General features: G+C 33.5%; 1 protein-coding gene across 2 annotated transcripts; it reads right to left on the reverse strand.

Annotated features, from left to right (window-relative positions):
* Positions 1-2,930: 2,930 nt before the first annotated feature.
* On the reverse strand, positions 2,931-24,867 carry LOC110658125 (TATA-binding protein-associated factor BTAF1). Of its 2 annotated transcripts, XM_058146581.1 has the most exons (28): positions 24,370-24,867; positions 24,130-24,224; positions 23,063-23,280; positions 22,767-22,821; positions 21,401-21,482; positions 18,966-19,300; positions 18,293-18,389; positions 17,603-18,206; positions 17,243-17,375; positions 17,057-17,125; positions 15,860-16,071; positions 15,257-15,485; positions 14,774-14,947; positions 13,299-13,724; positions 12,770-13,213; positions 12,407-12,526; positions 11,859-12,326; positions 10,789-11,327; positions 8,507-8,999; positions 8,362-8,430; positions 7,516-7,620; positions 7,140-7,367; positions 6,781-7,044; positions 6,640-6,689; positions 4,368-4,477; positions 4,203-4,285; positions 3,567-3,779; positions 2,931-3,434 (listed from the first exon to the last, which is right to left on the reverse strand). In XM_058146581.1, the coding sequence occupies exons 1-28, from the start codon at positions 24,419-24,421 to the stop codon at positions 3,264-3,266; spliced, it is 6,138 nt and encodes a 2,045-aa protein (XP_058002564.1). In that variant the 5' UTR covers positions 24,422-24,867; the 3' UTR covers positions 2,931-3,263. The 2 variants fall into 2 exon arrangements, with proteins under 2 accessions (XP_058002564.1, XP_058002565.1); XM_058146582.1 differs by lacking the exons at positions 24,130-24,224; positions 24,370-24,867 and having other exon boundaries at positions 23,133-23,249.
* Positions 24,868-26,067: the final 1,200 nt, after the last annotated feature.

The following is a 26,067-nucleotide window of genomic DNA, read 5'->3' on the forward strand; positions in this document are numbered from 1 at the left end:
GGTAAATGATCAGTCTCAATGATATATTTATTAATATTACATTTTCTTAATAAATAATTAATTTTTTATATTAATTATGCTATATAAATAAAAAAAATATATATTATTCATTAAATATTTTATTATGTTTATGATGTTTATTTATATGAGATATTTGTGATATTTATCTAAATTAGCTTATTAAAGCACCATGTTAATATATTTATTTTGATATATTAGATGAATTTGTAATTTTTGAGTTTTCTCCTTTTTTATATAAAATTTTTAAAAAATATATAATTAAAATTATTGTCATTATTCCAATTAAATATTCTGATATCATTCCAATTTAATTATAATTTACTTTTAATTATAATAAATTTTATCATGGTGAATAAAATTTTAAACAAGTGGCCTAGCTAAGAATACTAGTTAAAACAAATATTTATTCATAATTTATATTACATAATGAAAAATAATTCTTTTTCTTTCATAATCCTCATTATCAAATTGAAAACTTTTATTATATATATTCTCATTAAGAATGTCAGCATACCAACCAATTTCATTTTAATTATTAAAATATTTATTTCACAATTATTAAAAAAATAATTGGTTAATTCTATTTTTATATTAAAAAATATTATTAATTGATTAAAATACCCTTAATTAAGAGAGAAAAAGATGACAATGAATGTAGAAAGGTGATAAGAAAAGATAAATGTGTTGGAATAATAATAGACAATGATAAAATTAGAAAAATAAATAATTAATATTTTCTTAATTTTTAAAAATGACAAGTAAAATAGGATAAAAATTTTAATTTTTTAAATTATTAATATAAAATAATAATAAATAAATAAATGTATGAAGTTATCTTAAAGGGAGCTAATTTCACTTAAGAAAGAAAGGAGTATACATTGCCTTAACTTGAAGAAAAATTTCCCTATCTATTATTGTAACATATTTGGATAATTATTAACTAAATATTCTAAATTGTTGATAGTTAAAATAATTATAAACTAATGTTTTAATAATAATTTTAAAAGTAAATTATTTTTCAATTCTCATATTTTATTATTATTGTTATTAACAATTTTGTCTTTTTATTTTAAAAAATAAATTAAAAAATTCTTAAGATTTAATTTTACTCAACACTTTAATATTTTATTTTATTTTTAAATGGTAATGTGCAGCTATTTGGGAGGTAACAATTTGGTGCAATAAATAATAAATATATTTTTTTTGTTAATTTGACCTGAATGGAGATTTACACTCTAAATTTCACAATTTAACTGCAGAAAATTATCACTTAACTTTTATATTTTAATCAAATTAATTACTTAATTTTTTTATTTTAAAAATATATTAATTAATTTCTGTATTTTTATTTTAAAAATCTTTAGTCCATTAGTTTAATTTAAATAAATTTTTTATATTCAAAAGAAAGAGAAATTACCATTATCGTTTTCATTTTTAATTACGTTTTTCAAATTATAAGCACCGAATAAAATTCATATTAATGTCTAAAATAAATTATCAGAATGATTAAAAAGTAAATGAAATAAAAATATATAGATTAAATAGTAATTTTTCAATTCAATCAAATTTTCAAGTGAGGAAAAAATTACCATTATAGGAACTAATTAGTTCAAAGTTTAGAAAATAAAGAGAATATGTAATTATGTTTTTTAAATTATAAGAACTTAATAGAATTGAACTAATAGCTAAAATAATAAAAAATAATAAAAAGTAAATAAAAAAAATATATAAAAATAATAAATAGTAATTTTCTCATATTTTTTTAAGGTAAAGTTCATTTTTGTTTAAATACATTGGAAAGAATGAGGTGAAGTTCATTGGCTATGGAGGAAAGTAAAGCATACATCAGACAGAAATACTTTGGATTACTTGGAAGCAATTATATAGTATTGTCAATATAATATGTGAAGAAGGAAAAAGAGACTCTGTTTAGCCTTTCCTGATCGGTAAACTAGAACATGCTTGACTGTTTAAAAATGAAAATAAAAACAAAAGAACATGGTACCATTCTTTGAGGAAGTTAGTGGCTTTATGAACAGATGCAATCCATGGTCTGCATCAAGGCTCGCCACCAAATGTCACCATTTATTTGTATTTTAATTTTCTAAAAATTTCTACCTAATAATTATAATACTCATTATCATACGAATTTGAGATTAAATTTATATTAGACATACTTTCTTCAGCAAAAAGTTAGAAACTTAATTGAAAACCCCGTTGAGCATCAAAGTACAAAATAGGCCTCAACTGAGATGAGGATTTGAAACTTGCAATATGGAAGAAGAATCTTTAAGGGAAAATTTGCAGAGTCGGTCGACAGCTCCATTAGCATTTCTTTTAACAAAAATAATAGAGAGATGCTAACTGTCGCAGGAGATAATTATACTAACAATTGTTTCAATCTCACACGACAATCGACACCTTCAATGTGATGAGATGGCTATATCATAGCATGTTTTACAATTATTTTTTTTTACCTTATTAATGATAACAGTAATGATGGACTAAACACATATAATGATGGACTAAACCCATATCACATTAGATTATAGTCCCACTCAAATCATTGTCTATTTGCAGCAATTATGGAAGATATGGTCCCTTAGGCCTAAGCTCCATAAAATAACGCTGAAAACAGAATTATGCTGCTCCAACATGATTTGTCAACAAGGATTTTCAACACAAAACTGTAGAACATATCCGAGGAAAAGATACCCTTGGTCCACCAAATGAGTCATTTGATAAAGTATATGAAGATGCCTTCATTTACTTGACACGACATAGATAGAGGTGGGAGCAAAGTTAATGGAATTTCCAAGCCAAGAACCTCATATCATTCACACACAAAACTACTTTCACAAGGCAAGTATCTTCTACACAAACACGAAATGCTTTTGTGGACAACAAAATTTAAAATGATTGATTTTTAGATTAGAATAAAGAAGCTAATTGTATATACAATATTCGAACTCTACAATTTCTCTTTCCCATCTGATGCATTTTGGGTTGACATTTCGATATACCTTGTGCAGGCTCTTGAACCAACCACTAAAACCATCTTTTCCCCAGCCTCCCACATCAATCACACATATAGGAGAAATCAAAAAAATATATGAATGTGGGGAAAGAAAATGGCAAAAATTAAGGTGGGGGAAAAAAGAACTAACATTAAAATGTCAAAATTTTTTTTTCCTAACTCAACAAAAAATATACACTTTGTACACAGCTTGAGCAACTGGGGTTCACCCGTTGAGCTTTGCTAAGAATTGTGTCAGATTGTACTCTTCAGTGTACTGTGATTGGTCCCAGAGCTCTTCCAGTCCCCCAAGGATGGCTTTTAATCCCTTTCCAGTGCCCATTAATTTAGGGTCATCATCGGACTTACCGTCTGCACGCTTTGAGGTCGGAGTTCCCTGAAAATTGAACCAATGTAAAATATGTCAAACACTAAAGAAAATAAAAGGGTAAAATAGGTCCAATAGAAAACATTTCCTCAAGGAAATTGATTGTCACAAACAAATGTCAAAATCATCTCCTTGTTATACCTTTGTACTGGTTTCAGCTGATGCAAATAAATCAAGTAATTGGTCTGTATTCATTGTTTTCAGGCTGGCATTCTCTGCATTAATAACAGCATTGGCAACAGACAATTTGAATTTCTGGAGATTCATAACTTTCTCTTCTAACGTGCCACGCATGATGAGACGATGAACATTCACAACTTTCTTTTGACCTAATCTGTGTGCCCTGTCCATCGCCTGCAAGACATTGCATATGAGCATGATGAGGTATGGTGTAACTCAAAATTTCACCTAAATCTGTTAAATCCATGGATAGTTGGATAACGCATGTAAAAATAACAATAGACGAGTAGAAATGAGAGAAATGACAAATAGAAGAAATATTAAAGCTTATCATAAATGATAATGCTACCCACAAATTCAACTAACAAAATGGAAATTTTGATGATAGATTCGCATATTCCATTATCAAGCAAAATCTAGCAGAGCCATCAAATTTTCAAGAGCCTTGAACTTTGCCTATCTTGCAACACGTAAAAGAATCTGTTTGGAGATTGTTTTGGTAAAGTTACGATAAACAAGAAACTGTTTTTGCGTAACAGATCCAATTTGAGAACAGTGTGGATGGAGAGGCCTGCAAGCAGGAATGAACTTTTGTACCTGAAGATCTCGCATTGGATTCCAATCATGCTCCATGAAAACAAGGGTGTCGGCAGATGTCAGATTCAAACCAAGGCCACCAACTGCATAGAGAGTAAAGAAGAAATAAATTAACCAACTTTACAAGTTAAAACAAAAACAATTAGGTACAAAGAAGAATCTTACCATGAGTTGTAAGCAATAATGCATCAATAGTAGGGTCTGAATTAAAAGCCTTTACAATTTCAAATCGTTTGTCTGGTTCAACTGATCCATCCAGCCGCAAGTATGTCACACTGCTTTGAACCAGCAGATAAAACAATGAGAACTATGTAAGTATTGCTAATATAATAAACGTAATCCCATTCTTTACTGTCATATTACAAATATTGTGGTAACAAATAAGAACAATTCATATGAAAGGGAAGTATAACAAGGAGACCAGAAAGAAAACAATTAGGAGGTGTAGTCCTCCTTGAAGTACTGAACAAAATTCCAGCCAGTGAATCTGCTTCACAGTGGCTCAATGCCAATTGGCCACCAACAATTATAATGTGTTACTGCCAGCCTACATTAGTAAAAGTTCCTCATAATAATTCAAACACTTCCAGTTTAACAGGGCAAGAAAGGCCAAAAAAAAAACAGTGTTCACCCCCCTTTCATAAACTTCTTTGCCATTCAGAGTAGACCACCAAGAAAGCAACCATTGCATTTATGCTTTGGGATCTTCAGCAACAAGAATTAAGAAGGAATTACTAATTTATAGGGGTTCACAGTTTACTATCAAAACTAACAAAGGCCCATAAGAAGACAAGGAATTAGTTTTTTATTTTTCCCTTCAACAACTCAACCAACTAAACACTAATTGCAAACCAGCTGCAGTCAGTCACATGGCTCCCCTTCCTCTGGTTTTCCTACACCCATCCTTTTCAACGTACTTTTATTAGCCTACACTCATTACTTCAGGACAAGTGGATTCCTAGAATCATCATGTTACTAAAATTTTAACACAAGGTATAAAAGGAACAGTTAGGTTTAATGACATATTAACATTAACTTCATCAAGATGTCCAATGTTTGAAAACCTCAAAAAATTACTTGCCACTAAGATTAAAGAGCAAGTGGCTCCCCAAATACAAGCTGAAATTCTATATAAATCCACTCACCCATAATCAAAATCCCAAAATAGAGAATATAAGAAATGAACATGAAGGCACTGATATAGCCTTTTCAAAATTACTTTACTTGGTCATCAATTGATTCCCCTAATTTATAGCCAAATTATCACTAAAGGAATTAATCCCCTACAGAAAAAGCAGAGGCACAGCCCTCAAAACAACTGGATTTAAGCCACCAAACATCTTAGTGACGCCATTCAAACACTTGTCTACATTAGTTGATAGAAATGTGGCAACCATTGACCTTATATGCATATATGACTGAAAAAGAAAAACACAATGAAGATTTAGTCTGATGTCAATGCATCATCATCTGTGTTCATCTATCTATATTGCACAATCAGCTTCACCTCTGAAAACCCAGAAAATCTAATTGAAAACCAACTCCAACCTCACAACTTAGAAACAAATGTTATTATTTCTTTGGTTTGAGAAAAGAGAAAGAAAACGAGAAGTAAGCTAGATTATTGTCAATGTAATCATAAAAAGCTACTTTCCAGTGGTTATTTGAATTCATAGGTAACCCCTGCCTGCATCACAAATACAATTCAATGTTTCTATGGGCAATATTTCTGTCTATTATTTTCAAGATTTATAATTCTTCCATTTTACAAGATGGATTTTCAATGATAGAACTATCCCACTCCCACAAGCCCACATCCTTGCTTTTCTATCAATCTCTACAGGTAATTTTATTTCTTAGGGTATTATAAGAAGGGAAGGACATGAAAGGAAATTAGGTCACTCACAATTTCTTCCCAAAACATAGAGATCTGATGGAAATTAAAGCTTGAATATTCATTTAGCCTCCTTACCAATACAAATAAGACTCTTTTTCAGGATAAAACTATAAAACTTTGATCTGAATGTAATCATAAGTCCTTTTCCATTTCTTCAGCTTAATTCTCATGGTCAATTAAGATTCTCAGACTGTAATTATCAACAAAACAAAAAAAATCCTATTATATCTGAGAGGTGATGTCATTTCATCATCAAATTTACTTGCAACACAAGTAATATCACACAAAGAAAGAAACAAATGGCAACTTAGGTAAAAACGCAATCATGTGAAGTTCAATATGTCATCAAAAAATGGCAGATGAGAGACAAATAGTAAAATCATTGCTGTACAACAGTTACAAGAAGAAGAGGAATCCAAAACCGGTCCCTTTTTAGACCTTTCTTCAATGGTGTTGCAGTGGACTTAAGTATGAAAATAAAAGATATTCATATGATGAGGTTACGAAACTCAGTTCAATAGTAGGGAACAGAAAACTCACTTCTTCATATGGGAGTGAAACAAGTCTCTTTCAATAATGTCAAGAAGGGCCTACATAAGATGCCATAGTTAACCAAAATCATAAAAGAGCATGCAAGATTAACATTACGAAAACAAAAATTGAACATGAAGTATCCATTACCTTGTGTTGAGCGAATATCAAAACTCTGTGCTGACCAACACTCATAGCATTCTCAGAACTAGAAGCATCTGCACCTATGCCACATTCCTCCAGAATCTCTTGCAGAGCAACTAATTTTGGTGAGTGGTGTAGCTTATGTAATTCTGAGATTATGTCAGAACTAGAGGGCAAGAGTTCAGACAACTGGGATGCAAGTACTTCAGGCATCTTGTCACCAACAACAAGCAATGGATGACTACAAAGTTTTAGCAAGTACTGAAGTGCCTGAAACATGCAGGACATAGATCAGTTTCTCCAAAACTAATTGCTATTCCAGGAAATGAAGAAAAGGGAAAAACATAGAAAACAGCCTGTGTTACCTGGAAAACATGTGAAGATGCTTTTGGTGAAGCACTATGTCCTTCATTATGTGTTGGCTCACCCAGTTTTACCATACTTGAAATCTCTTGTCTAACATGTGAACCAGAAAACTGTTCATATAGTTTTAACTGGACAGGGCTCAAATCACAATATCTGTCCTGAATAATTTTCTCTGGCAAGTCAGACAAAACTTCATCTTTTGTTCGCCGGAGGAGAAAGGGCATCACCTGTTGAATGAAAGAGCAACTGGCAATAAGTGGCACTGCAATGATTCTAACATAATACCAGGAAGGAAGAAGCTGCGAGGGGAGTTGGAAGACAAAAATGGGGATTCAGAAAACCCTAGGGAATACAAAAATATGGAAATTAAGTCACCTGCTTGTGCAAGGCTTCCATGGCAAGCACCCCAGCTTCAGCATCCTTGGCAGAACATTTAGCATCTCTAGCAGCCAACAAAGGTTTCCCATAAGTGGCTTGAAACTGCAAAAACAATATTACATCAACACTTCCATGCATAAATGATAATGATTAGGAATAAGAACAGAGGTCAAGCATTGAGGCAGACTAATTTTAAAGCCAAGCCTCCAGCTTTAGTGTTTAACCCACCAAGTGCCATTAGGTACAAATGCAAATCAAGCAAGAAACAACCATTCATTTGCAACACAGAATATCTTTTTCTCAGTTAATATTTTCAAGAAGGCAGGCATCTGTGCAATCCAAAAGTCCAACAACAACTACATGATAACCAATTAGTGTTTTCATAAACATATTTTCAGTAACTTAATTGATAATCAGAAAGGTCATCAAGACAATCTAGAAATGGATATGAATCTCTAAGAGATTGTCCAATTTTATCCAAGAGCCTCAAACAAGCAGCAGTGGTTCCCATAGCATGATTGAAAAGTTCCACCAACCAGAAATATTGTGAAAAAAGTGTGTATAGGTAAACGAAAAGGTAGATTTACTTCATAACAGCAAGCTTGAAAAGCCATGTGCAGCCAATACGGCTGCTTGGAATGGCAAAAGACATTTAACATTATTAAAATGAAGCCAAAGACCATCAAGCTGACACGTATAACTCCACCTTTCATTCCTTGTATCATTCACATTCTCTTAAATGGAATAAAAACCAAATAAAAGAGCCTGACGTCCAGAGACAGCATCAGTCAATGAATAAGATATCAAGATTAGATAAAAGAAAACAAGATGCTAAAAACTTACCTGTCTTTCCGTCCCAAGAAACCCTGGCATTAGAAAGTCAAAGAGAGACCATAAATCCATGATGTTATTCTGCAATAAAAAGTAAACAATCCATCAGGAAAACCAACATGGTAATTTTTAATGTATTTTTGCACAAATATCCAACCTGAATAGGTGTTCCACTAAGTATTAGGCGATGTTGGGCTTTCAACTGCTTCACCGCAGCTGTAATTTTGGACTTCGCATTCTTGATTATATGCCCTTCATCCAAAATACAATAATTCCACAGAAACTGCCCAAGGAAATCAATATCTTTGCGAATGACATCATATGAGGTAATGATGACATTATGCTTATCAAACTGTTCTCTAAGAGACGTACGCTCTTGAGCAGAGCCAGTATATTGTAGCGTGCTTATTACAGAAACATCAATATACTTCTCTATCTCAAAGGCCCAGTGTCCAACAAGTGTTGATGGGCAAACTATCAAAGATGGTTGAATATCCTCATTGCTACTTGAAGTACGGCGCTCTGCAATGTCGGATGCCACAATTGCTGATGCCTGTAATGTTTTACCAAGTCCCATATCATCACAGAGAATGCCATGAAGCTTGAAACGTTTTAAGAAAGCCAACCAGTTAATCCCCTCTTGTTGATACCTGAAAACACCGATCTTCTCAATACAGTTTCTGATGCATTCAAAAGTATTCTCATACATGTGCATAAACATACTTGCATACACACATATTCACACAAATAGCAACAACTGTAAAGAAATGAGTTTCTGGTGCACTAAAAGGACACACATTGAAGACATCCATTCCAAAACTAAACTCATTGGAGCTGTGAAACAAGGTCATTAATAATTTTGTAGCTCTTCAGATTTGATTAGTTTAAGTTATAGCGTTACTTATGCTTCTTATTTGTATTCCAAAGTCAAACATGAGTTATTCTAACACATAAATCCTGTATTCATTAAGTTTTGATACCTTTTCGCCCATTGTTAATTGAAGTTTTCAATCACCAGGATTGTGATTTAACAATTTAAAGGATTATGGATTTGTCTGAGAAGAGGGTGGAAATAATGCAACGTAGAGAAGGGAAAAGGGACTTTACCCTGTTTGGTTAAGGCAAGAGATCAAGAAAGGAAAATTGGAAGATAGGAAAGATTACCTTGATTTAATAGAAAGCCATGGGAGGAAAGAAAAAGGAGAGCATCTCCATTCTACACCAACAATTAGAGACAGGTAGGAATACAGGCCTTCAAACCAGAAGCAATTGTTCAATGTGGTCACTACACTTTGATCTTGCACAATCAAGTCCTTAAATTCTAATTTTTGTACAATGAGTCTTTCATTAATTAAATTGACTGTATGGCAAAATCTTATAGTGTCATATCACATCAGAGCATCTGCATTATTGGCACAAAATGAAAGCTCAAGGACCACCCACATTGAAAGAATAATACAAGTTGAAAGGCCAAAATAAAACATATACCAAAATTAAACTCTACAATTTCACTCTCCTTCTGTTAATGCACCAAGAACCAAAAAAATTACTTAAAAGAATAAAAAGAACACTAACTTGTCTCTGCCATCTACAAAATAGACAAGCCTACCATGCCTCCCTCTGTATTCATCCTTCTGTCTCCACAACATTGCAATGATATATCTATATTCTTTTGTTCTGTTGGCATTAAAAAAGCTATAAAAACCTTTTTCCGTTAAAAAAAATTCCTATGCTGCCTCAAATTGGATTTGAAATCCCCCAATCTTAGCCTTGTTTCATCCCCAATTTGAAAACAAACGGGTAATTTAATCATCAAGATGTTATCCTATATCAACCTATCTGTCAATTAAACCAATAGAAATTTCAAGATTTCAACTGTAATATCACAAGCACTTTAATACTTGCTACTAAGCATCTATTTGAAGTTGAGGTCTAAACACTTTCTTCAAAAAGCGCCCTTTTAAATGGTTTTCTAAGCAAGTAGTATGAAACTGCTTTATAGCTGTTTTTGAGTTCTTATAATAAAAACATGTGAAACTTACCTTAAAAAAAAAAATTAACTGCCTTTAATCAGCATTAACAAGATGATATTTTTTTGAACACTAACTTAAACAACAGAAAAAAGAAACCCTAAATTTATGGTTATCCTCTACAACATAATCAATTCACAAATGATAATAAGTGGGACTTGATATTATGACCATTAGCAGCAAACGTTCCTAAACCAAATTATATTTCAGTGCCTATAACCAAAATTTCAACCGCTGAGGAAAGAAAATCATAAAAATGATTGGCCATCATCGTTGTCAACCTTTTTCCTTTTATATAAATGGGAGCAGAGTTCACCATGCCCATAGTTTTCACAGAACATGCAAATATTAAATTAAATATGATATGCTACATTTTTAAAGATAAAAAGATATGGACAGCGATACCAACCTTCTCAATGTCACCTTCAATTCTGTGAAAAGCTTGTAATCATCAATATGTGAATTGTCAAGTAGTTGCTCCAAAAACTGTGCATCTTCTGCATTCCTCGTTAGACCCTCATTCAATCCACTAGGAGAGGGCAGACCCCTTGCTAATGGAAGAAGAGGAACAAGAGCAGCAAAACTGCGTGTCACACTCTGTCTTACTGAGTGATCAATATCACTCATGCACCGAAGAAGAGGAACAACTAATAAAGGAGCATATGGTACCAAATCCACACCCAATCCCTGAACAAGAAAACTAACAAGCATGCCAGCACCTTGTCTGGCATGAACAGATGTAGCATCCCCTAACATTGGAATGGCATTGTCAACTACAGCAGCCATGACATTTGTTATCATTGACTTAGCCATCGAAGTAATACACCTCGAAGCAGCCAATCTAACTGCAACGTGGGAATGGCGAACACATTTGAAAATGCATGGGAGAAGTGTGAGCAACTTAGGCTTCAATGTCCCGTCCAAAATTGGAGCAACAGAACGTACTACCTGCAAATCATTAATGTAAAGAATATAATGAACATAAACCCAAGTGAAATAAACTATAGCTAAGAATCCAGCTGACAAAAATAGGGGTAAAAAGTGAAACAATTATTAGGAAATGAAAGAGAAATTTTACAATGAACAATTAACATTATTAACACATCCTAAAAATAACCCTTTCTCTTATAAGGTTAAATTCAAATTAGCTGGTATAGAGATATCCTGTCCAATCTCCTTTATTGTCCTCAGACACTGGTTCTCTCTGCATGAGTGTTTGTGGATGTACATGTGAAATAATTGGCATAAGCACTAACACTTGTGTGACTCTGTTTGTGTGCATGTGAATTGTCACTTCAATAAATGGTCACTATACAGAATCTAAAAACAGAGAGATTCTTTTATGCAAATCCAAGTGTTGTGAGTTGTGACAAGAAGAGCAACATGGACTAAACAGCTAAAGACCAGGTAAGCATAAAATAAAAGATGTTCCAAATTCTGAGGGTATATCTAAATGATAAAATCAGGATAATAACAGACCTGAATATTATTTATGAGGACTTGAGGATCTTTCACAGACTCAATACTCAGTGCAATTTGTTGTTCATCTGTGGGACTTCCAGGCATCAGAACTTCAGTGAGGCAATCCCAAAGTTTTGGAAGTTTGTCAAATAAGGAAGCACCAAATTTCTCGCACAAATGTTTCAATGCAAGTTCAGAACCTCGTCTGCTAATGAAGCCCTCAATTCTTGACCTGTCTTCACCACCAGCTAGCGTATGTACCTTTGACTTCTGTTTTCCCATATTATTCCCAAAGGAAAGGAAATCTTGATCATCAATAATCTCCACAGAACTGATGACTCCAACTTGAGGTGTCTCTGAGGGATCCGCACATGTCAAACTACAAATATTCTTAACTAGCTTATCATTTGGACTAGGCTTACGTGCAATACAACGACAAATTAGTTCAGCAAGTGCCTCAGCAGCCTTGTATTGTAATATTTCCTCCTTCAGAAAGGAATATAAAAAAATAGAATTCAGTAACAACCAATGTTGGCAATAAAAAACCATATGGTGCACACAATCACCTGCTCTCTTTTGATCGAGGCCATTAGAGGTAAAATGATTGGATTAAGTCGTGCAGGAAGCTCTGACATCCAGACAACTGCAGCGGCAACTAAAGCAGAGACAGTAACATGCAAGTTACTCTGCATATTGTTCCATTAAGTAAACAATAGTGTCAATGAAAGTGTTCAGAAAATATTGATTTCTTTAAACGAACATTCACCACACAAAATAAATGCATTGGCAAATCTACCCTTTCATTCAGAAAGAGAAATCAACTGCCTAATATAGCTCAAACAAGGGTTCCACCAGAATGCGGAAATTTCCCTCAAACCCAGACAATAAAGGTTCAATGCTGCATACCACAAAGATAAGATCATACCAACCTGTACACATTTCAAATAGCCTGCAGTTGTCAAAAGTCTGTGCTTTGATGATTCAATATCATCCACAATGTTTCGTCCCATAGGTTCATTCACAGTACCTTCATTACATAATGGAGGCAACATTGAAGTAAGATTGATTGCCTTATCAGCACTCAAGCTTTCCAGATCTACTCTAATAGATGATAATGTATTATCAAACATGCCAGAGGACTCGATGGCGTGTAGTAACTGACTAGCCTCATTGTGCATCTTCGTATACGTCCTTGAAAGCTCAGAATATGGAAGAACTGAATCTTTTGTAGGAAATGCAGGGTCAGAACATGATAATAAATCCAACAACCAACTCTTAACATGATTAGGAAAAACAGGTATAACTCCATGTTTTTCAGACAGGTCACTGCTTTTGATCTCTTTGAACCATGATATAAGAACCATGGATGCCACCTGATAAAGCAGACTAATTATTGAGAGAGAGAAAGAGAAAGAGAAAAAGGAGGGGGGAGAGGAGATAGAGTCTCCTCAAATCTACCTGCCGCTGGACCCCAGAAGAAGAGGCAAGAGCATTCCACAGTGCATCTACTACATATAGAAAAGATCCCTCACGCAACTTAGAAGCAAAAATTCCCAATGCTGATGCTGTAATCACTCGAGTATTAGTTATTGACATTTCAACATCAGCACCAACAATGATCTTTACTGTACTAGCAGAAGCATCTCCATTTCTTTCCTGTGGAATAGTTTCTTTCCCAGAATCCATGCCGACAATTTTACATGACTCATTTTCAAGTTTCACAGCTCTCATTTTAGCTGCTGCTCTAAAATGAGACTTTCGAGGTGGAGCCACAGGCCAAAACATCTTCGTAGAATCTAATGGAGAACCATATGGTGTGGTTGCAAGTTCAATCCAAAAAGACATGTATAAATTTGCAGCAGCTTCCAAGTCCTCCACTGGGCACTAAAATCAAAGGGAAAAGAAAGAAAGGGTGAGTCCACTCCAAAGATGAAGAATAAAGCTAGTAACTTGAAGAAAAACAAATGTTAGAGAAAAATTCACACTGAAGGGAACTGATGGAACAACAGTAATTGCAAGTATCTACGTTGATAACCCCACAAAGAATTGCATGATAGCGGCAATTGATTACCAAAATGCAATTTTAGTTGCCAAAGCTGCAAACCACTAAAAGAATTTGTATTTCAAAGTGTCTTGCTTCAGTTGAATGGAACATAATTAAATCATCTCAAAAATTGGTGTTCCAAACTAGATGGTTACCTTTCTTTTAAAGGTCATTTAAAAATCACTGAGAGTGCTGCTGAAGATATCATTTCTACGTCTCAACCAAATATATTTAAGACACAGTCCAATTCACTATTGATGTTAAGCTTATTACCAATTCTAGATTTTTGGTAGTGTGATTAAAATAAAACAAATATGCTGCATAATGCACTCAAAGAAAAAGAAATTCAAGGATTACTTTGATTCAATTCTTTATTATGAAAAGTTCAGAGATTTCTTCTAAATTATCGTACTTAAGAATTCAGCTTTTTAATGCAATGTAATGATTTTTATTTTCACTAGGAATTTTCTCATTTAGAAAGTAATCTGCTTCTTATTTAGTATTCATTTAGAATTTTCTTTGTTTGGGATCACTGATACTAATAGGAGCAGGGTTAATGATTAAAATATATAATCAAGGTATGAAAGGAATCTTCATCATAGAAGGAACCTAAACTCCAATAAATATTCTATCTTTCAATTCAAAAAGTTAAAACGGGTAATTGTCATACTTCCACAAGAATATTCTTTACTTAAGTTTAATCTCACATAAGCCTAAGAAGGCTTCTTACGAATTTTAGATCTCAGCCCCACACCCCCCCCCCCCCCCCTCCCCCACCCAAAAAAGAAAAAAAAACAAGAAATATACAGACAGAGAAGATAAATAATCAAAGGATTAAAGAAAAATATTTAATTTCTAACGAATATGGCATCCTAATCAAACAGAAAACCTGAACAAGGAGCCTCCAAACCCTCTCTGAACATAGCAAAATTTCTTCATTTGATTCAAGCAGAAGATTCTGAAAAACTATCCGAAGGGAATCTCCCAAAATAAACGAGGGCCAAAATGAAGTACCAGATGGCTCAGAAATGTTTCTTTTATAACCAGCTTCAAGTAATCGCTCCTGGAAATGAGATTCTTCAGTCATACACACTAGGATGGAAAATCCAACATATAAAGAAGCAAGTGCTAATAGCATATTTTTTACAATGTTGAAGACGTTGAAATTAAAGACCAACATAGGAGCCAAATAGAATTAACACGCTTGGGAAAAGAAAAAAAAATGCATTTCTGGAAGCATGGACACAACCGATCATGGGCACATAAAGCCAAATATTGGAGGCAACCATGTGATGTTCCTATAAGAATTGGACAAAGTATGTTTCAATAAATTGAAATACACACGCAGATGCATATGTTAACAGGCAAATACCAGGGTTCGAATAGCTGAATATCGAACTGATGTGATACTGTGCCTCATAAATGGCCATAATCGTGGTGCCAATGTTGATAACATGTAAGGATTCTCCTGCAAATCTCTTCCTTCTCCAGCATCATCAATGTTCATTACTTCATTCAGATCCAACTCTTGTTTCTCTTTTGATATCATCTTAGGAATCATATCCTCTTGGGAATAAATTTCTGCCAAAAGATTCATCACACTGCAAAAAGACAGCAATTCATTGTCACTGGATTCCACAAAAAGCATTTTTGCGTATCTTTGAATATTTTTAGCTGGTATGCTATTGGAGACACAGTTCAGTCACAAGCATAAGAAGTATCTATTGATGCATAGAAAGAAAGAAAAATCCACAAAAATTAAAAACAAATTTTTTAACAGGAGGTGCTAGAACACAAATAATGAAGTGTATGCTGCAATCCAGGAAAATAAATAAGGATCATTAGCTATTTCCACGAAAATAAATAAGGATCATTAGATATCATAAATGGAAATTAAAGGAAGAAAAAAGAAAGAAAAAAGAAAGAAAGAAAGAAAGAAAGACAGAACACCAAGGCACCTAGCTTGCAGAAATACCTGCTAGTGGATGGACTTAGATCATCTAAATCAAGTAATATATCCCAAAGTAGCATAATAATGGAATGCAATGTCCGACCCTTCAGAGAAACAATCGAAGCAGCTGTTGGTATTAAAGCATCAGCAGCAACTGCCCGAACATCATCATCAGGATCCTCTAGTCCAGCTTTACAAGCAGGCAAAACATAGCCAAGTAAATCAGGCAGCATCTCCTATGAGAAACAAGAGATACAGATATAAGCAGTTACAAACAAATAACTGCAAATTGAATGCCTGTGTAACACTATAACTTGAATACAAATTGGCTTGAATGCATGGATGCCTAAGGAATAAAAGAATTAGTGACCATGACTGCTAATAAAAATTGGCTTGAATGCATGTATGCCTAAGCAATAAAAGAATTAGTGACCATGACTGCTATGATTTCCTTTATCCTTTGTGTCAGGACTCAGAAGGAATTAATCCAACGTCCATGGTATCAAGGCAAAGGCTCTTCCAGCAAGACTGTTCACAAGAAACAGTCCGTTGGCTTTGCAGGACAAGATATACCAAACAGTATGCTATTTAAACCATTTTTGTAGTCATTTGCTCGACTCTCCTGATAAAAAAACATTGAACAAAATAAGCAGAAAATGTATATATTAACCAATAAGTGATTGCCCAAAAAAATTGAAAAATAAACCAAAAAGCAACGTACTACATTTTGTTTTGAGTGGATAGAATTCAAAAAAAAAAAAAACCAATTGACTGAATCTGAAATAAAAGACAACAGTCTTTCTATTACATATGATTTATTTATATTATACGGCTGCATATCCATATTATTGGCGCTAAACTTTTTGTTGTCAAGGAATCAAGAAAATGATGATTGAAATTCAACAGAGCCTAAAATAGCATTGAGACTTTTTTCTATATATCAAGTCTGTCTTTCTCTTTTCTAAAAAAATGTAAGACCAATCACAACTAAAACTTTTATGGTCTTCTGGTCCAGCCCTACCACAGGTTTGAATGCATCATCTTAAGACATAGTTTTAAGCCTAGCCCAACCAACTGATGGTCAGTACGTTGCTAAAACTCTTCAATATACATCATTGTACAAAATTCAAAGCACCAAGGATCAATAATCAATGTAACAGAAAACCTAATTTATGGAAGGTTTAGAATTTAGCACTAATATTCCCAAACGACAAATTTTACCTGACGAACTGCAACCAAATACTTGATACCCAAAAGGCTTCCATGACGAATTTCCCATTCTGGTCTACACTGAACAAAGAAGAATGCAGAAAAATAAAAACCACAAACAGAAGCACCAAGTGTATTGCAAACCTTGCATCTCCAATAATATTGAGAACAATATTCACGTTTTTGCATGTTATCTACCTGCATTTGAAGCAGAATATTCAGCGTTTCAAAAATTAAAGAGCGATGCATGTACTTAAATGCAGCGCCCAATGCTTGTGCACAAGTTTCCCGTACTGGGGCGACAACCTGGTCAGACACATAATCTCCAAAACTGCAAAACATAAAGAAAAGGAAAAAAAAAAGGGATAAATTTGGATCTGAATGAAGCAATAGAAGCTCCATAACATTGAATTTATGGTAATCAGTGTATGTAATATGCAACAAGCTTGAGTTGAGAGTTGCTAGGCTCTTCCTCAGTGTTAGTAATACAAAGAGCTTAAAACATTGAATCATACGCTCAAATCTAGAAGTAAAATCTAATGAAGACGAAGAACTTACCGGTCTAATGATAATATGCATAAGAAACGAATTGCACAATCTTGAAGAAATTCACTATTTTTCATCCATGAATGCCTAGCAAGTTTAACCAAGTTCATCAGGTCGCTATTTTCAGGAAGGTTGTTCAGTATATCTGATTTCACAGAACTCTTGTCTTCACAGTAACCCTTTGGCTCCACCATATCAACTGCACCTTTAGATAAACAAGATATCCCATCAGGGTAAGCATCACATTCCATCTTAACAGAACTAACATCGACTTGACCATTAACTTGTCCTGCAGGGATATTCCATCCACCATCTTCAACCTTCACACTAACGTCAAAGTTACCTCCAGAGCCAGTAGAGAACATGGTACCCATTGACAAAGATGACCCTTCTTCAAATTTTGGCCTTTTCAGATGTGGCTCCAACTCCTCTGACGAAACTTGCATATTCAAATCAATTTCTCTCTCTCTTTTCACTGTGCTTGAATAATCTATATCTTTTAAATCATCTAGGGCCCCTTCCAAACTCAAGTCGGGCATAAACACCCCAGCAGAACCACCATGATGTGTTACAATTTCCCTCAATGCCATAACACTACCATGGCGAACCTCCCAAACTACAAATGTATTTTCAGAGAAAATATCAATTGACTATGAACAGCATAGCATAATACTAAATCTAGCAAAACATATAAAAACTCACCAGGGTCAAACATGTCGAGAATAATTTGTTCAACAAAACCACGGAAAGGCCACCTACCATCTCCATCATGCTCAAAACCATCTTCATCAGCATCTACCTGCATTAGAAGTCGGCATCAACTTGTTACCAAAAGACAATGTACATAATGAGGAATTTGACAACAAAAAATTCAATGGAAAGTAAATCATAATTTTCACTCCCACTGTCCCAATTTGTAGACAACCGATCCAATTCAGGATATCTTTCCACCTTAACAATTATTATGCCATTAAACAGATCCCAAAAATAGTTTTATAAACATGGCCCATTACTTAAAAAATTGGACTTGCAAGGATGCTGCATGCATAATCAGGACACAAGGTATCTGCAAAATTCTAATATGTCAATTAGCTAAAGGGTTCCTAATATATTTCCAAATAAAATTTGATTGATGTTTCATATCACAGACAAAGATTTGAAAAAATAGGTCTTGGGTTCATATCTAACAGCTTTTTGGATTTGCATAAGGCAGGAAGGATCCAAAATTGACAAATTGGAGAACAATATGACAGCAGCAGCAACAATGACACTAATAACTGTATGCATGCACTGAAAAGCAAGAACACATGCAGTAATGACTAATAACTCACAGTCATCTATATTCTAATAAAAAGGAAGATAACCAATTTTATACCTTATTAGAGTTAAATGAATCTTGATTTGAGGCCTTTGGAATTGTACTCTGAGAAAAAGGCACCTCTGCATCCGCTTCCTCAGTCCAACCTTTTGCTTGATCTTTCGAATTTATTTTTGCTTTTCGCTTTAAGAGATTCAGTTCCCTTGCACTTGGCCTTTTAGATACAACATTAGGAACCATACTTGCAACCAGTCGCTGAATGTTATGGACAGAGGGGGGCATATAAAATCTACGCTCCAATCCATTTCCTTGGGGGTTTAATTTTTGGACAACAAGGTCTTCATCTTTAATTACATCATTGACATCCATAAACTGCTCACAAACATCCAAGCCTGCTCACAAAGTTCAAGTCAGTGAGAAGAGACTTAGCAGATTTTCAGAAAACTTACCATGATACAGAACCCACCACATGAAACAGACATCCTGGAGAGAGATGGCAAAACCATAGATGCAAACATAATTCAACATTTCTAATGAACAAAATAAATGCAATTGTGAAGGTTGAAGCACCTGCAATAACAAAAGAGGCTTAAAAGCTGAAAGAATGTTAGCAATGGAGTCAATTAGACAACAAGCAAGTTTTGCTCTTGACACCTTTGAGCTGCTTTAACTCAACTTAACTAGCCACGTAGGAGGAACAAAGACCACCCACAACCCCCACCCAAAAAAAAAAAAAAAGGAGAGGGGCGGGGAGAGAGAAATTGAACCAATTTTTAAATAGTAATAATAATGACAAGATGATAACATATCCAATTCTTAGCAATCACCTCAAGGAAAGTTTAATTATGTGACTGGAAGTTCTTCCTCTATCAATCAATGCAACAGGTGAAAACAGGCACTTGCCATAACCAAAAGGATTTTCTCCTGGAGAAAATGTGATGTGAGCATATCTAAAAGTATGTTTTGGAATTTTTATGGGAAGGAGATAGGATGAAAGTAATGGAAAGGGTGAGGAGGGGAGGGGGGGTGACAAAAAGCTAAGGTTAGAAATTAAAAAACAATGCAAAAACTTATAAAAACTATCCCCTCCACTTTCAAACTACCCAATTTGGAAGTTGAGAAGTGGAAACGAATCTACCCTCCACTCCCAAACAAGAAAAATTTTTAAAAATACAAATCCTAAATGTGATAACCATGTTTTCCTCTCCTCCTTTGTACCTTTCCCCAGAATCTTCTCCACAAAAACAAATTGCAAGATGCTAATTCAAACATCTATTCCATTGCACCCTACTAAAAATCCAAATTACTCCAATTTGAACATAAATATTATGAAGTTGATCTAAAGTAATTGCAAAATCTATGGTTCTCCAAAACTCAATCATCTAGTGATGGTAGACAATGGCCAAAATGCTGACACCCTCCAAATAGCAAGTGCAAGAATTAAGCAATAGAACTTAGAATCCACCCTCAAAATTGAAACTCTAACAACTAGTTATTAGAAACATGGAGACTGTTACTGAATGTCAGTATGAACCATTTTTACTAAATGTTGGTATGAACCATTGTTACTAAATGTCAGAATGAACCATTGACAGTTTGACACTGAAAAGTAACTATCATCTTAGCTGTATGACAAAAAAATACACATTCCTTTAAACAAAGCAGGTAACCCACCAAAACCAGCTAAGCCTTTTTAAGAGCTGATGGAGCAGCTGGATATGATTAAAACCTCATAAGCAGATCATTGTAAGATCAAAGTTCACACCAAACTCCTATGGTATGGTTTTGCCACCTAAATAAATAAAATTAATCCAACAATGCACAATGTCAAGCTAAAATCCGCATAGCAGAAAAGCCAGGACAATTATTTTATAAAACTACACAACCATCAGTCCATGTTTATCCAACCTATTGACAGAAAAAGATAAATGATTTAGTGTTATCACCAACAAAGAAGGAAAAATTCAAGAATAAAACCTAAAAGGTATTCAGTCAGCTAGTTTTCCATAGAATTCATTAAAAATCATCGAATCAAATCAGTTACCAATATTTCCACAATGACATGAAAAGTATAGAATAAACATGACAAGGAAAAATCAGTAAATCGAAAATAACAAGAAGATGGAAGATTTCTCTCTACCAATAGTTTCAATGCCTAGTCTCCGCCTCAGACCATGATAATCATCCCCACCCCCCTGTTCTATGACTCTCTCCCCTACTTGGGCTGGACACACACCACATTCTATTTAAGAAATCAAAACATAAAATGCATCTCTCTAGGCAATTGTGGACTAGAAAGAAAATAGTCGAAACCAATCATCTTATTCAAACACATTGGAGAGCAAATTTTCTGACTGAATCGCCCCACAACCCCTGGGGAGCACTCAACACTCAGCCATCTGAACCCCAACATATAAAATCAGTATCCCAATGCATACAAGTCCGCAAATATATCAATAAATATAGAACAACAAAGTGTGTCCATTACTAACCCAGACGACGTCGTAAATTCTGTTTCTGACGAGCCAATCGCTCCCTTGGATTCTTGTAATTATCATTTGCTATATCATACTCCTGGATCAAAATTGATATAAGAACAACTCATACATGCACCCATTCAAATAGGAGAAAATGAACATTTGAAAGGACTTAGCACAAGCTAGGCTCATACCATGCAATGATGTATCATATTAGGTCATTTCCCATTCAAAGCAAAAGTTTAAACAAAGCACAGCAACTAATCATAAAGGAACAATGATGATGATGAGAATGAACAGCAATGCACAGGAAGAAGAGAGGATAGGTGAATTTCCATAGCACAGCCACCAATATGTAAGGATGAACATTTATTAGAAGTGTAAATTCAAATAAAATCAATACAATTAAACACCTATTTTTAACAAAAAATTATGATCTATAAATGAAGCATAACCACAGGTTCCATAATCTTCATAGCCATGCAGTTTCAATTTTTTATTCCTTTTCTTTTCTATTGAAGAATTTTCTAAACCAAAAATCTAATTCATTAGGTCAAAAGAGAATTTATTAATATAAAAGTACAGGTACACCTTGGCTTTTGCTACATGCCATAATTTGGCCATCTAACTTTATCGGCTCTCTAGTTGCCTTCCTTATCAAATTCAATCTGTAAACCCATTTTCCCCCACTGAGCAACTTAATTGAAGGTTGTCCCATAGGCATTCTTAATGTCAATACACAGAAAAAATGGAAAAAGGGCTATTTTATAACTTCCAAATACACGGAAAATACAGAATTTTAGTGGCTGAGAAATTCAATTGAAGAGAATTTCCCTTCACAAACAGACGCATGATTTATTTACACAAATATGATGTCATTTGTGATTGAGCAATTTCGAACTTATAACCAAAATAACAAAGAAATTTAGTTCTGTTTTCTTTTTGGGACTTCCCTAACCTCTCACATTTCTTTTGCAATTCCAATGCTTAGCAAGGGAGGTGGAAGAAGAATGAGGAGAAAAGGGATGTGGAATCCCGCTCCAACAATTTCCACAACAGGCAAATATCCTGATTAATGATTTCATTTGTTATGATGTTAAAGTAAATAAATTGCATTATGTTGGGATGCTTTGATTTCTATTAAACAAGTAACAATTCACTCTATGTGTCCTTGCATCACCTTCTAAACCACATACTTTCATCTTTATTTATTTATTTATTTTTATTTATTTATTTTTTTTTTGGGGTGGGGGGGGAGAGAGGGAGGGGGGAGAGAACACCAAAACAAAAGCAAGAATAACTACAAAAAGAAAAACCAACAAAAATAAAATAAACCCAACATGCAGTTAATTCTAAAAAATAATAGAAGAAATAATATTACCTGCCCCCCAGATGCCAATAAAGCACCGAACTCCAACACTTTGTTGATATCAAAACTGTTTAAACAATGTTGAGGAAAAATAAAAAGTGAGCATATCAAAAGACATTAAAATATATAATCATTTAAATTTCTAAAGATAGATATCAATTATATACAAGAAAAGCATACATGATACTCTTATGAGGATGTATCAAAAGAAACGAGTCCATATACATGATGCTCTTATGAGATGTATCAACATAAACCGATTCCATTAAAGAAATAAATACAACAGCATATGCAAATCCATCAACAACCTTCTAAATGAACCACTTGATATGATCTTAGAATGAAAATCAGGCCAAGCAACCAAATCTTCAACAACACCTGAAATGCCAGCCTCAGATATCTTCGTTTCTACACAACCAAATAATTCAGCCAAAGATGTGTGCTTAACATTCTGAGCAATAGCCCCAATCGCATGGGCAGCAGCAACTCTTGTATCCCAGTTTTTACTGCAGAGGTATTGAGAAACCTATTTTCACAGAAGACGCTGTTTAGAATTTGGATGATGATTAATTTATACCAGGAAAAAAAAGGGAAGAGAGAGGGGTGGAGGGCAAAGATAAATGCTAAAAGCATCATTTCAAGCCCAACTCAACCAATATTAAAGCTAATAAAATTATTCAAGAAGAGTTCAAAATCAAAAAGCTTGTAACCACATAGAACTATTCAAGAATGGTTCAAGAGAAGGATCAGTAAACCATTGCAATACATACATATTATATATATATATATATATATATATATATGGCACTGTTCTTGTATTAAGTTGGCTTAAAAATGTTTGTATCAAGTGCTAGCCAGTATTTACAATATTTCATTAATATTCATACAACTATAAATGATTTCCGTGTATCTCCTCATTAGTTACACCAATTGGTGCCCTCTACTGAATTTTCTTTTTCCATGCACTTCAAAGCCTCCATCCAACTCCAAACTACTTCCTCTATCTCTAATTGTTCATAACCAATTTCTCCCTCCAACTGCAGAGATTCATACCAAAAAATTTTTAAATTACCTTCTTAAACCCAAATCAGAACCTCATCCCAATTATTCAAACCTAGCATAGCCCCATACAGCTTTAATTGCAAATTGGGTTACTTTCTGTCTCTGTTTCTACTTCAAAATTGGTAATTATCATTAGAATGGAAACAGTACTCGATAAAAGCTCTGAATTTAATAATACAATGTAAACCTCAATACTTCTACCTACGAATTCCCAGCACAACACAACAAAGACAGGACAAAAATGATGATACTGCAACACAAACACCATTAAAAATATACATTTGAAACAAAATAGCAGCAACAGTACAAACACCTTCTTCAAAAGAGAACTCAAATCCTGAGGATGTGATTTGGCAATATCCCCAATTTGCCTTGCAGCAGTAAATCTTGTCGCTTGAGTCGAACCAGCTTAAAAGAAGTTATCATCAAAGAAAAACAAAAAATTGACATATAAAAACATAATCACTGCAGATAAAAGAAAATGCAACTTTACAGCAACACCAAATCAAATCAGATCCAAAAATGCCAAAACAGTTCAATAATCGAAGGATACTGTCTAATAGAGTGAGTAACCGATTGAGACGCGAGGACTGCTGCTGAGCCATGGCCAAAACACAAGCAGCTCCACTCTACACCAGAAATGACCTCGTTTATCATCCAATTCACTTATGCCCGGCAACTATTCTCTCTCTCTCTCTCTCTCTCTCTCTCTCTCTCTCTCTCTCAGCAAAAATGAAATGATCGAAACAATTAACCTCCAGCGCGTCAATCCCAATGCCTGACTATTGGTGGTCAATGCTCTGGTTTCAACGTTTCGAAGACATTGTTGCAACGAAGCAAGAGATGCAGACAAACTGTTAGGGTTGAAAGTCTGGGGGACGGTGAAGGTTAAACCGCAAATTACGTATCGGTAGGTGTATCGATATGTTTAGAGAGTGTTAGGGTTAGGGTTAGCGGGCGGAGGAGGAGGAAGCAGACGGCAGTTAGACGGACGCGGATAACGATATCTCTCTTGGTTGGCCGCGATGTGAAAAACAAAACCCTTTTTTTCGTCATCTGTAGTTATAATATATATATAAATAATAACGACCAGCTCCTACGTGTATTAATATTATTTTTTTGGTTTTTTTCTGGCAGTTTATCGTCTCTTCTGCCTTTAAAAAAAAAGAAAAAATCCATTTTGCTTTTTCTTATACGTATATTTTACACTCATATATATATATATATTCATATACATATACAAATATATGTATATGTATATGAATATATATATATATATATAACCTGATGCAAAAAAATTAATTATGGTTTATTGGACTGAAATATCAATGCAACATAAAAAAATAAAATTGTTAATATTGAGATTATTTGCATTTGGTAATGCAATTTAACTTTTTAATTTAATTTAATATATTTATATTATGCTTTATAATCTATATTTCGTGTTCATTTATGACTTATTAATTTATTTTGATTTTATAATGTGTAAATAGTAGTCTTAACATTAATAAATATAAGAATAATTTTTTATTATATTGAAACTTAATACAAGTGCACCATTAGAAAAATTAGTACAGATGTAACCCATAAACCTAAATTATTAACTCTAATTAAACTTATAATTAAATTGAAATTTAATATATTTATTTAGTGAAATAATCAAGCATATATATGCCATCTCACTAACTAATTAGTGACTAAACTCTAACTTGCAACTTCAATCTAAATTAATATTCACCAACTATCTAAACTCATTTTTTAGTATTTTTTATTTAAACTGATAAATTAAAATGATATTTATCTTAGTTTATAAATTAATTAAACTAATTTATAAACTTTAAAAATAAATTTACTTGTAATTAATTAAAGAAATTAACTTTTTATTTTAGTACTTTAAAAAAATTAATTTGATCAATTATTTTACCATTTGATTTCATTTATTTTCTAAAATTTTATCGCATATTTGATTTGATATTTTTTAAATATTTTAACAATAAATGTAAGTATTATTTTTTTTTTCATTCATGAACATTTTTACTAAATAAATAATTAATTAAAATTTTAAATATTTATATGTTTATATTGGCTTATCCACATTAGTTATTTTTTAGATCTAAATATATATTAAATAAATAAATCAACTTAAAATTAAAACTTATGAACCGACTTCACTGACTTATAAGCTAGGTCAATCATTCTTTAATTATTCAATTTCTATTTCCATGTCATAATGGCATCAAGGATAATAATT

The sequence above is a fragment of the Hevea brasiliensis genome, chromosome 5 (assembly GCF_030052815.1).
Source record: "Hevea brasiliensis isolate MT/VB/25A 57/8 chromosome 5, ASM3005281v1, whole genome shotgun sequence".
Classification (NCBI taxonomy): domain Eukaryota; kingdom Viridiplantae; phylum Streptophyta; class Magnoliopsida; order Malpighiales; family Euphorbiaceae; genus Hevea; species Hevea brasiliensis.

Excerpts from the sequence above, each read along its gene's own strand:
- LOC110658125 (XM_058146581.1), bottom strand. The coding sequence starts at position 24,421 with ATGGCTCAGCAGCAGTCCTCGCGTCTCAATCGGTTACTCACTCTATTA. Across the intron at positions 15,486-15,859 it reads CTAAGTCCATCCACTAGCAG|TGTGATGAATCTTTTGGCAG; the intron begins GTATTTCTGCAA and ends GTCTTTTTGCAG. Across the intron at positions 7,045-7,139 it reads CATCTTCACATGTTTTCCAG|GCACTTCAGTACTTGCTAAA; the intron begins GTAACACAGGCT and ends TGCATGTTTCAG.